This window comes from Solanum pennellii, chromosome 7 (assembly GCF_001406875.1).
Source record: "Solanum pennellii chromosome 7, SPENNV200".
In the NCBI taxonomy this organism is placed as follows: domain Eukaryota; kingdom Viridiplantae; phylum Streptophyta; class Magnoliopsida; order Solanales; family Solanaceae; genus Solanum; species Solanum pennellii.
In genome coordinates, this window is record NC_028643.1 from 37,841,327 (window position 1) to 37,854,822 (window position 13,496).

The window sequence follows — 13,496 nt, forward strand, 5'->3', positions numbered from 1 at the left end:
GTTAGCACCTTTACATTCTCATATCATGATAAGGCATATTGGTAAATCATTCACCATCCTTATAACATTTACATCTTAAGAAAACATCTCACAAATCATGGTCAAGACATTTCAATTCAACATCATACCATCCTATCAATCCTAATACAAGGCATACTCCAATACAACATCATGACTTAATCACAATTTACCACAATTTGAAGTAAAGGATAGGGATCATAAGACTTACCAAGTCTCCTTCATAGTTCATCATCAAGGTCTTATCACAAACCCTCAATTTAACCCAATTTGTTTATACATCATCATAAATCAATAACCAATATGATCACAAGGCTAGAAGAATCACTACATCCCAATTCAATACTAGATCATAGCTTAAGACAACATACTTAGGTCAATTCACAACATACTTCATAGCCTATATCATCTTATCAAGAACTAGAATGAAAGACTATAAATAACCTATTTCATTCATTATTATTTAAAAAAAATCATCTAGTAGTAATTCAACCAATAACCAAGTCAATTGAACCAATACAATCTAATTCATATCAAGATCAAAACCTAAGATTAAGGGGAATAGGTCATCTTCAATGGACTAAACCAAACCACCAATATAGATCATAATTAGGTTAGAATACATGTTAATATATACATTATATCTAAAATAAATCATAAGAAAATCAATTCATAACATCAATTTCATATTGGATGAAAACCCACTTGAAAACTCAATTTTTGAAATCAATTTTTTGATGGAACCCTTTAAGGAAAGAGGTCTCAAAGGTGAATTAGATCTCATACCTTCTTAATTGATGAATATTGATATACAAACCTTGGTATTTTCAGCTCTAAAACCCTCCCTTAGCTTGGTATTCAATGGAGTTTTCACTAGAGAGAGAAAGAAGATAGAAGGAAGAGAGTTTTGTTTTGTGAGTTGTGATTAGTCTAATGGAGTTTGGGTCTTTATATGGGATGTTAAATATATTAGATAGGATTCCCTAAATACCCTAAATAATTAATTAATACCCTATTTTATTGAATTAACCCAACTAAAAATGAGCAGCAAAAACAGGTCACTCACCTACGAGACCCCGTCGACGCCTCGTGTGTCAATCGATAGACCAACCCACCTTCCGTGCTGCACATTCGTCGATGAGATCACAGAGTGTGAAGAAAGAGACCCTTCAAGGATCTTGATAAGTTCTGGTTGACGGACGGCATCGACACCCCGTCGATCCACACACGTTTCGTCAATTGCCTTACGTGGGTGCACACTGCCCAGGCACTGTTTGACTCCAACGTGCATGGGACCTTGGTTTGTCCTTGGGGATTTGTACTCATATGTTTCGACTATGAATCAACTCTTATACGGTTTAGACACCCGTCCACCAATTTTCATGAATTTTTGACTCCTAAAAGGTAGTCAAATAGGCTAAGGCACACTAGTACCTCCTTGAACTAGTTTCTGAACGTCATGGACGTTCTAGGATTTTTTGGTTTCTAGACTTCCTAAATGAATTATATTTATTTAAATGGACCTTAAAACGGTGTGTATACCTTATTACACTTATGTTAGGCTCTAGAACACGTCTTGGATTTTTGAAGTGTTACAAAATCACATTCAAAACAGTATCTAATTCATAATTTATCATAAGCATGCTTTAGAAAACAATTTGAGAAAGAACCATGGCTAGATTGAAAGATAGAAATTTTGATCATGAATTCTCCATTGAAAAATTGGAAGGAAATCCTTAGAAGAAAGTTTGACTAAGGATGAAGAATCACCATACCTTATTCTAAGAGAGAACCACGAAAACTTGGTGAAAATCTATGGGAATCCAATCTACAAGTTGTTCTTGAGCTTCATCTCCAATGAAGGTTTCTAGAGAGGTTTCTTTTGGAGAAGGAAGACTAATTTTGAACAATGTATTGGGATGGGGTTTTGATCTTAATAACCAACTTAATATACCCTAAAGTACCTAAATTAACCGTCTAGGATCAAGTTAGGACGTGGGGGTGAATTTCCTATTCACCACTTAATGAAACAGTGCGCCTGGCAACAATTGCAGGTTGCATCAACACCACCAAACGATGCCCAGTAGACCCATCGACGGGCCGTACCAGCAACCGTTGTTTGGGTCTAAGAGTTTTCATTTTGCTTTAGCCTTCCCAAGTCTAAGTATTGAACGACGCCTCCCCCATCGACGGGATATCACCAACCCTACTGTCTGGTATTCTTGGGCTTAGCTAGACACTGCCAAGGCAGTTTCTAGCAGCCTTTGGGTCATCCTTGAGGCCCTTTTGTGGGACCCTTGGAGAGTTCTACCCAGACGTTTCTGACGTAAATACAATCATATACAAGTTATAGAGTTTCCATATCAATTTCAACCAAAACTAACACGTAAAACATGTCAAGACACACAGGCACGTCTCAAGGCTAACTTTCAAACTTCATCGGACATTTGACTTCCAAATGACCTAAAATTATGTATGCATACTTTAAAACACTTAATTAACATATTTTAAACCTTTCTAGACACATGTGAGTCTCTAGCACCTTAATTCATTTTGAGGGTCCTTACAGTTAGAGGAGCTCTTGTTGCCCGAGCCCGAGCCACGACGGCTAAAGCAAATAGAGATGTGGGGCCTAGGGTGAATTTTTTTAAGACTAACATGACCTCTAGGTTGAGGTACTTTGTGAGGATTAATACTCCGACTTTTCTTGGTTCTAAGGTGGGAGAGGATTCCCAAGAATTCTTAGATGGCGTTTATAAGGTGTTGAGTGTTATGACTTCTAAGGAGAAGGCGGGGTTGGCTTTGTACCAAATTAAGGGAAGTTTCTCAAGTGTGGTACACATAATTTAAAGATAATAGGCCGGTTGATCGGGTCTTATAGAATGGGAGGAGTTTAAGGAAACATTCTTTGGAAAGTACATTCCCCGTGAGAATAGCGAAGTTAAGGTTGTGGAATTTATAAAACTTAGCAAGGTAACATGAGTGTGGAGGAGTATTGCTTAAAATTTACCCTATTGTCTAAGTATTGTCCATCTTTTGTGTCTAAACCTAGGGATGAAATGAGTAGGTTAGGGACTTATGTTGCCGACCCTGTGCAAGAATAATGTTGTATGAACATGCTCCATAATAACATGACTCTATCTAGTCTTATTGTGTATGCTCAATCCATTGAAGAGTCTAAACTTGAAAGGAAGGGCAAAGGTGTGACAATGGGAAGAACCGATGAGCAAAATTCAATCTAGGTTTAAGAAGAGAGATCCAAACAAAGATGTCCCTAATGCTCCTAAGGTTAACCATGAGAGGGATCGTGGTTCTCAAATTGTTAAACCTACTTGATCCACTTGTGGAAAGAAGCATTTGGGAAGTGTCTAGCTAGTACTAGTGGGTGATATGCTTGTGGAAAGAATGATCACAATGTGAGAGATTGTCTTACTATTGCTATTAGAGGAAAAGATTTCAAGTAAGCTCCCTATAATGGTCCGGTTCTTGGTGAAAAAACGAAGACTCGCTTCTATGCACTCAAAGCTAATAAAGAAGCAAATCCAGATGAAGGTGCCGGTAAGTTATAATTCCTTACCTTAGTAATGAGAGTTTATTTTGTTGTTCATGATAGAGTCAATAGGTTTTTCCCAAGTGGGGGAGTATAGTGAATAGTTGGATTGATTGATTTTGTCTCTTCTCTCCTATTCTATTCAAAGTTGAGATTTAGAATTTCCTTAGTGACATGATGCATGTTTCGGGAGTTTCTTGTGAGCAAAAATGAGCTTTCATTATCCCCTGCGGCGTTGCATAGCTTTATTTAAAAATATGAATTAGAGTAGCAGGATCCTCCTGGATAATGAGATTTATTATCGCATGACACTCTTAAAGAATGAGATCTAACATGACCCTCCTCGATAATGAGAATTAGAGTAGCATAAATCTCCTAGACCGTGAGATTTAGTATAGTAGGACTCTCATGGACAATAAAATTTAGTATAGCACGACACTCCTGGACAATGAGATTTAGTATAGCAAGACCCTCCTGAACAATCAGATTTAGTGTAGCAGGATCCTCCGGTACAATCAGTCAAAGTATAATAGGACCCTCTTGAATAATGAAAATTAGTGTAGTATAACCCTCCTGGACAATGAAAATTATTGTAGTATGCCCCTTTAAGATAATGGGAGTAGTATAACAAGATCTTCCTGGACATTGGGATTAGTGTAGTAGGCTTTTCTGGATAATGAGACGTAGTATAGCAGGACCCTCTTGGACATTGTGATAAAGTAGCAAATTCTTTTTGGGCAGTGAGATCTAGTGTAGCAGGATCCTCATTAACAATGAAACTTAGTGTAGTAGGACTCTCCTGAACAATGAGACTTAGTATAAAGATAACCTTCTTTAACAATGAAAATAAATGTAGTAGGACCCTATGGGACAATGATAATTAGTGTGGTAGGCCCTTTTGGACAGTGAGAATTAGTATAGCAGACCTCTCCTTGACAATAGAATATAGCATTACCATATTTTATAATGTTGCTATAAAATGAGGATCTTTATCATATTTTTTGTTTGATGTAACATAAGTTGTTGCAGAATTATTATACCATGCAGGAAAAAAAACCTTATTGGGATAGTAACTATTAATCTCAAAATATTATAAAGAAAGCTCAGAATATTATATAAGAAGAAGAACACAAGAAGTATAAGATAGAGGAGAGTACTTTTCTTATTCAAGTCTATGTAAGTTTCATATGTATATCATACAATAGTGAATGAACAACCCTATTTATAGAGTGAGAAATCACTCAAAAAGTCACCATATTAGGTATCATAATAAATAGATACATTCTTATCCAAAAAGGTTCATAAAACCTAGTGAATATGAATGGTTGTTCATGTACTAACTTTATGGACTATTCACTTATTCAATCGATTTATAACACTCCCCCTTGGATGTCCATAGATATTGTGCCTCGTTAAAACCTTACTAGAAAAAACCCCATGGGAAAAAATTCTAGTGAAGGAAAAAGAGTACACATATCTTCTGATACGCATTATTTGCAGCCTCATTAAAAACCTTTCTAGGAAAACCCAGTGGGACAACACCTAGACTAAGGAAAAAAGAGTACAGTGCGTATTTTACTCCCCTTGATAAAAACCACGATTCAGATATATAAGTTTTGGCATTCCAATTTTGTGAACCATCTTCTCAAGAGTTGAGGCCGGTAAAGATTTGGTAAATAAATCTGCTGGATTATCACTCGAAAGAATTTGTCGCACATCAATATCTCCATTCTTCTGGAGATCATGTGTGAAGATAATTTTGGTGAAATGTGTTTCGTGCTATCTCCTTTTATAAAGACTGCTTTTAATTGAGCTATGCATGCAACATTGTCTTCAAAGAGTATTGTGGGTATCTTGACGTCACACTTCAAACCACATCTTTCTTTGATAAAATGTATTACTGATCTTAACTATACACATTCTCTACTTGCTTCATGAATGGCTATTATCTCAGCATGATTTGAAGAAGTAACGACAATAGACTGCTTCGTAGATCGCCATGATATAGCAGTACCTCCGTATGTGAACAGATAGCCTGTTTCTGATCGAGCTTTATGTGCGTCAGATAAATAACCTGCATCTGCATGACCAACAGGATCTGCACTATCTTTGTTAGTATAAAACAGACCCATATCACTAGTTCCCCTTAGATATCGAAATATATGTTTAACTCCATTCCAATGTCTTCGTGTAGGGGAAGAACTATATCTTGCTAACAAATTAACAGAAAATGCTATGTCAAGTCTCGTAGCATTAGCAAGATACATAAGTGCCCCAATTGCACTAAGATAAGGTACTTCTGAACTAAGAGGTTCCTCATTCTCTTCTTGAGGTCGAAATGGATCCTTACTCACTTCAAGTAATCGGACAACCATTGGAGTAATTAATGGATGTGCTTTGTCCATGTAAAATCGTTTCAAGATTTTCTCAGTATAGGCAGATTGATGGATGAAGACCCCGTCTACTAAATATTCTATTTGTAGTCCAAGACAAATTTTTGTCTTTCCAAGGTCTTTCATTTCAAATTCCTTCTTTAGATATTCAATTTCCTTTTGAACTTCTTCTGGAGTTCCAATGAAATTAATGTCATCAACATAAACTGCAAGAATAACAAACCCCAAAATTGTTTTCTTAATAAATATACAAGGACAAATGACATCGTTTATATAACCTTGTTTTATCAAATACTCACTGAGGCGATTATACCACATGCCCCCTGATTGTTTTAAGCCATATAATGAATTTTGTAATCTGATTGAATACATTTCCCGAGATTTTGAACTACATGCTTCAGGCATTTTAAGTCCTTTCGGAACATTCATATAAATTTCATTATCAAGTGAACCGTAAAGGTAAGCTGTAACCACATCCATTAGATGAATTTCAGGATTTTCATGTACAGCTAAAACAATGAGATATCAAAAAGTTATAGCATCCATAACAGGTGAATATGTTTCTTCATAGTCGACACCGGGTCATTGAGAGAATTCTTGTGCAACAAGGCGTGCCTTGTATCTTACAATCTCATTTCTCTCATTTTTTTCGTACAAAGACCCATTTATAGACAATTGGTTTAACATCACTAAGCGTTTGGACTACTGGTCCAAAAACCTCACGCTTAGCAAGTGAATTTAATTCTGATTGAATTGCTTCTTGCCATTTTGGCCAATCACGTCTTTGTCTACATTCTTCGACAGATAGAGGTTTAATATCTCATTTCCTTGCATAATGTTAAGTGCAACTATGCGAAAACATTATCCACTATGATTTTTGATCGATCTAAACTTATCCCATCACTTGTATAAATTATTGAGAGTTCTTCATTTACTTGAGTCTCGGGTTCATTGATCTCTTCAGGAATATCGCGATTAATCGGATCTTGAATTTCTTCATGGAATTCTTTTGTAGTGTCATTTTTGTACTTCTTTTTCTAGGATTTTTATCTTTTGAACCCAATGGTCTACCACGCTTCTGGCGTATTTGTGATTCAGATGTTATGACACTTGTAGATGGTCCTTTGGGACGTCGATTCAGATAGGCACATTTACCGCAGGAATATGTGACTTTGTTATCCTTTTTGAATCAGTAAATGTGTCTGGCATTTGATTTGCTATCTTTTACAAATGGATGATCTTCTGTACCTCTTGTTCACACATAGGAGAGTGTGGATCAAAATGAGATAATGATGAAACTTTTCATGCAATTTCACTTTTAAGTTTATTTTTCTCTCCCTCTAATTGCGGAAAATTTGTTTCATCAAATCGACAATCTGCAAATCTTGCAGTGAATAAATCTCCCGTCAATGGTTCAAGGTAGCGAATTATTGAGGGTGAATCAAACCCAACATATATGCCTAACCTTCTTTGAGGTCCCATCTTGGTGCGCTGAGGTGGTGCTACAGGCACATATACAGCTCATCCAAAAATTCAAAGATGAGCAATATTTGATTCATGGCCAAACACCAATTGTGATGGGGAGTATTTATTATAATGAGTCGGTCTGAGACGAACAAGTGATGCTGCATGTAAGATAGCATGACCCCAAACAGTAGTAGGCAACTCACTTTTCATAAGTAGAGGTCTTGCTATCAATTGTAAGCGCTTAATAAATGACTTAGCAAGGCCATTTTGAGTATGAACATGAGCTACATGAGGTTCAACTTTTATCCCTACCGATATGCAATAAGCATCAAAAGCTTGGGATGTGAATTCGCCAGCATTATCAAGGCAAATTGTCTTAATGGGATAATCTGGAAATTACGCTCTTAATTGTATCATTTGGGCCAATAATTTTGCAAACGCCAGGTTGCGAGATAATAAGAGGCACACATGAGACCATCTTGAAGATGCGTCTATTAGGACCATAAAATATCTAAACGACCCACTAAATGGGTGAATAGGTCCACAAATATCCCCATGTATTCGTTCTAAATATTGAGGGGATTCGATGTTAACCTTCATTGGTGATGGTCTAGTAATCAATTGGCCTTGGCAACAAGCAACACACGGAAACTCATCATTTGTAAGAATCTTCAGGTTCTTTAATGGATGTTCATTTGAGTTTTCAGTGATTCGTCTCATCATTATTGATCCAGGATGACCTTTTCGGTCATGCCAAAGCACAAAAGTCTTTAAGTCAGTAAACTTCTGGTTTACGAAAGAGTGTGCTTCAATCGTACTTATTTTTGCATAATCATCATTTTATCATCAATATGGTGCATTGAGACTCAAACTCAATGTCTTATCCATACAAGGCACATTAGACCATAATTCTATGGGACTTGAACCCAATACCTTATCATTATGGTGCATCATAACTCGAATTGATGTCATACCCTCTTGGTGCGATAGAACATGAATCTACCGTCTTACCCTGAAATATTTTTCATTATGTCATCCGGACTTAAACAAATGTCTTACCCTTCAATCAATGTCATATAAGTCAATACCAATAGAACTCAATCATGAGTCTTTTAATGAAATCAAGAATTATATAAGCAAATTTTGTTAAGATTGAGAGTTTTCGCTCCTCTAGAATTATAAATATTAATAAGTTCCTCATAATTAATACTAAGAAAATCAACATGAAAATTTACTTCTTTATCCTTCAATTCTTTTCTGAAACGAATAACTGTTAGTATAATCATAAATCAATATATAAAATTGTTAAAGTAAAACAAACCAATATGTTTTACCTTTTCATATATCACATATATACCAAAATAAATTATTAGTATAAGAGAAATTTTTGAAAATATAAATATGTAACAAGAAAGAATAAATAGAACTTGTTCTTGATCACAAGCGTTTCAACTACAACACTTTTGCGAAGTGCTACAATTTTTAGAGCATATTCGTGTTGATAACGTATTATAAAGAAAGCTCAGAATATTATATAAGAAGAAGAAGACAAGAAGTATAAGATAAAGTAGATTATTTTTCTTATTCAAGGCTATGTAAGTTTCATATGTATATCATACAATAGTGAATGAACAATCCTATTTATAGAATGAGAAATCACTCCAAAAGTCATCATATTAAGTATTATAATAAATAGATACATTTTTATCCAAAAAGGTTCATGAAACCTAGTGAATATGAATAATTGTTCATGTACTAACTTTATGTACTGTCCACTTATTCAATGAATTTATAACGCAAAATAAATTATTATGAACTTATAGTGAAACAACAAATTAAGTGATATTATAATTTAAGGAAGTTAACCTTTTCTTGTAACCTCTTTAGGTAAACAAAATAGAGGCCTTGTTGCCAGAAAAATCTTGGACGGAAATGGAATGTTGGGTACCATTGTTTCAGATATTCTTGAACTCCCCTTGTCCAGAAACCGAAGCATCTATGTGGTTACAACAATCTTTCAACAAGCATGAGGCCACCGCCATTTCGACGACCTCCTTCCTCTCACTGCTCACCAGACCCACCCAGATCACCATTATCGGTTCTCCTTCTCCATCTCACACAAAACGGTAATATTGAATTCGCACTGCCTCCTTATGGTATACATGTAAATTGAAATCGAACATGGATGAATTGGGGTTATGTAGTGTTCCTTTTCTAGGTATTGTTAATGTAAAATTATTGATTGGCAGGGTTGTGTGGATACAGACTCTACCGAATGCTGTTCAGGCTCGCATTTTGTCATTTCTTCTTTATGATTGCCGGAGATTTTGTGAAACAGACTTGTGTCAGCTTGCGGAAACTATGTTGAAGGAAGGGATAGAGCTTGATTTTTGGGTTAAGCGGGCTGCACATCAGCTGCTTGACGTTGTGTCTAGGTCAACACATGAATGGTTGTCCTGCTTGAACTTGGATTCTGAAGAACAAATGGAGGATGAGTTTAAGTCGTTACCTGATTGCCTTAAGGATAATGTGAATGAAACTGATTTGATGCTTCCCTGGTTGCCTATATCACAGAAACAGTTCAACATGGCTAGGCAATACAATAGTTGTGGTAAAAATGATCATCATCATATGACTGAATTTGAGGAGGATAAACGAGAAATTGTGGATGAAGTCATTGAGGAGGTTGATGAAGAAATGATTAAGGAGGTAGATGAATACTTGAACCCTCAAGTTGAGGAAATGGCTGAGCGTTTGAAAGAGTCGTTGTTGTCTCTTCAATCTACTGCTAAGGCTGTGGAATTGGCTGGGGAAATTCGGCAACTTTGTAAAGGAGGTCAGTCTTTGGCTATTTTGGGTATTATTGAACCTTGGAGAGCTGATGATGAGACAGCTGCAGTTTTAGTGTCCAATCTTCTAGATGGGAATGAAGATGAACTTGGTTGGCCCAGTCACGTTCTTTGCTCTGTTATTCTTCCCAAGTTGTTGGTTTTGAAAGAACCATCTTCTCGTGTATTACTAACGGCATCGGTAGAGTACTCTAAGGTTCATCAGAGAGCTGCAGAGTATGCGCTGCTATTGCCCCTGATACTTAGAATGGATGGCATAAATAGCGCTATTTGTGATGTTATAACAAGGATAGTTAGAGAATCTTTGCACCCAGGCCATGTTTCTGCCTTGTGCCAGAAACTTCTCAGTGACGAAGACGATCTGAAGAAATTCATCTGCCATCCCTATCATCAATGCTTAATTGGCAATAAATTGGTATGGACAGAATCGTTATTCAATTTGATGCAAAATATCCTAAATCATAACATTCATTTGACTCAGGACTCAGTTGATAAACTCACTCGGCATGCTTGGGAATCTGCTCACAGGTTTTCAAAGTCTTTGAAGTTTGGGAACTTTTTATTATGTTTTATTACCAAATGTTCATCTATGTTGAAGTACCAAAAGTTCTTACTCATAGAAGCCACTCAACATACTAATACTCTGGTGACCAAATCTGTGTTGTCAAAATTGTCTAGTTTGTAAGTGGCTCTATACCAAAGAGCTATGTAAATAAATTATTGTTCTTTAATCAGACCATCTTTTTGGACCTAGTTTATGTAGGAAGACGATTTCAAACAGGTTTGCTGGGCAATTAACCTGATTCGTAATACAGATGGTGTTTCTTAATAGTTATTACCGTATCAGAATTTTGTATTTGTGAATTGTATTTCTTTTTTATAACAAAAAATCCTGAGGGCCAGTGATGCATGATTCAAAAGTTGGTGAATAAATGGGCTCATTGCTCTACCCTTTCTTTCTAAAATATCAGGATTTTATCAGCAGCAGGGTTCGAACCCGTGACATGAGAGCTGCTCTCACATTTCACCCTGTACTTCTTGCTCCTAAACCAAAGGTAATGGTAATTATTATGATATTAATACCCTTGCGTCATGCAATACAAGAGAAATGTTCTTCCTTGTATTGGGTTTGTGTGAATTAGAACTGAGGATGGATGTTGAACAATTTGGACAAGCATAAGGACATGTGAAAGTGTTTTAAAAACCCTTCATCTCTCTCTCTCTTTCATTCCCATTTTGTTTGCCTTATTCTATTTCTTTGATAATGTGTTCAATTTATTTCAGGAATGTTTAGATGTACATCAGTCTAAACATAAGTAGAACAAATATACCCTAAACATTCGTAAATGGTATGCATATACCTTTGTTATACTTTCAGGACGTCAGTACCCTTGCCGTCCAAATTTTGGAACATATATACCCTTTAAGTTAACAGCGTACACATGTCTCGATCCTAACCACTAACCTGATATTTGTTAAATTTCTGCCAAAAATTAAAAATATCCACACGAAATAATTTAAAAACCCACCAAAATACATATACCATTACCCAAAAATAATAGTCAAATCCCCAAATTAATTTACTTAATTTCAAATTAAGCAACTTAAACACTTATCATTAGCAGCATCTTCATCCCCAAATCATCTTCAACACTAAATCCTCCAATTTGTCCTCAACTTTCTCATAGAATAGAAAGACCCATCCAAACAAGCACAACGACTGATACTAGGATTAGAATTTGGTTAAGTGGTAGGGTTAGATTTGTTTGGAGAGAAGAGGTGAATGAGAAAGAGAATGAGTTTTGGGGTCGTAGTAGGATCTTAAATTACGTGAAATTTTTATTTTATTTTTTTTAAAACGAACTCAAAATATAAAAAGGTCGTAGTAGGATCTTAAATTAGGTGAAATTTTTATTTTATTTTTTTAAAACTAACTCAGAATATAAAAAAAATAACGAGTTATTCGTCAAAGCCAAAATCAAAAGCAATTTGTTCCACCGGATTGCATACTGCTAAGTTGATGAGCTTTTCCTTTTTTCTTTTGCTCATTCACAAGCGACATGGGCAAATAACTTCCAATCATTATGATATTGTAGTTGCTAGAAAGTCGATCCAGGATCTCTTCTCTAAAGGTTTCCAATTTCTCCTGACTAATCACCCGAGTATTGATAAGCCATCGAGATCTGGTTGTATCCTCACTGATGGAAGCTCCTTTGATTGATACTCGTGCTTCAATATTTTGCCCTTTCGATCACGCTTCAGCCTACAATCATACTTCTTGAGCCGCCGTGTAGTGGCAGAGCTACGGTTGCCAATTTTGTTCTTCCCTCTTAGATGAATTGAGTTGGGAATTTGAGTTACTACTTTTGGGTCATTAGTATTGTGTATTTGGGCGGGTTTCTAGATTAACTCCGATGGATTCTTTTAATTTTGGGCAGTAATTTAATAAATATCACGTCAATGGTTAGGATCGAGACATGTGTACCACCCTTAACTTAAAGGGTATGTATGCTCCAACATTTGGATGGCAAGAGTATAGGCATCCTAAAAGAGTAAACGAAGGGTATACGCATAGCATTTATGAAAGTTTGAGGGCATATTTTTCATTTTTCCCAATTTAAAATAGGTGGAATGGTTTGATAGACCATTATATTTGGATCGGAGGGTAAACTCCCTTCTACTTGTAATTTTGTCAATTTAATATTTTAAACACTTTTCTCATTTGATCAAGTACGTGTAGTACAACCAAATACCATATGAAATCAACATCATTTTTTAATGACACATCAAAATTAAATATTATAAAATAAAATAAATAATATTTATAAAAGAAATGCTATTTTTTCTGTCATTGGACCTCTTTTCCCATCCCCTTTCATTCTCCTCTGGTCACCCCCAATCCAAACCCACGCCCAACTACCACCCTTTTCCATCTACCTTACATCAAAAGCTTGCTTAAACACAAAAATTCACCAAGTGCCATAGCTTGAGACTTGGGTGTTCTCGTTTGGCAGATTTTTTAAAAAGATGAAATTCCTCTCTACCCAATGTCTTGCATTATCCCTTGTATTGTTGGGAAATATTAGAAAACCTAACGATAATAATAATAATAATGATAATAATAATAATAATAATAATAATAATAATAATAATAATTGTATTATTTAACAAAATTGTAGTCTTGAAAATAAGATTTAAAAAATTACAACAAAGATATAT

At 35.7% G+C, this 13,496-nt stretch overlaps 1 protein-coding gene across 1 annotated transcript; it reads left to right on the forward strand.

Annotated features, from left to right (window-relative positions):
• Window positions 1-9,291: 9,291 nt before the first annotated feature.
• Window positions 9,292-11,141, forward strand: LOC107024458. Its single transcript, XM_015225444.2, has 2 exons — window positions 9,292-9,554; window positions 9,678-11,141. The coding sequence occupies exons 1-2, from the start codon at window positions 9,361-9,363 to the stop codon at window positions 10,960-10,962; spliced, it is 1,479 nt and encodes a 492-aa protein (XP_015080930.1). The 5' UTR covers window positions 9,292-9,360; the 3' UTR covers window positions 10,963-11,141.
• The last annotated feature ends 2,355 nt before the right edge of the window (window positions 11,142-13,496 follow it).

Excerpts from the sequence above, each read along its gene's own strand:
- LOC107024458 (XM_015225444.2), top strand. The coding sequence starts at position 9,361 with ATGGAATGTTGGGTACCATTGTTTCAGATATTCTTGAACTCCCCTTGT. Across the intron at positions 9,555-9,677 it reads TCTCCATCTCACACAAAACG|GGTTGTGTGGATACAGACTC; the intron begins GTAATATTGAAT and ends ATTGATTGGCAG.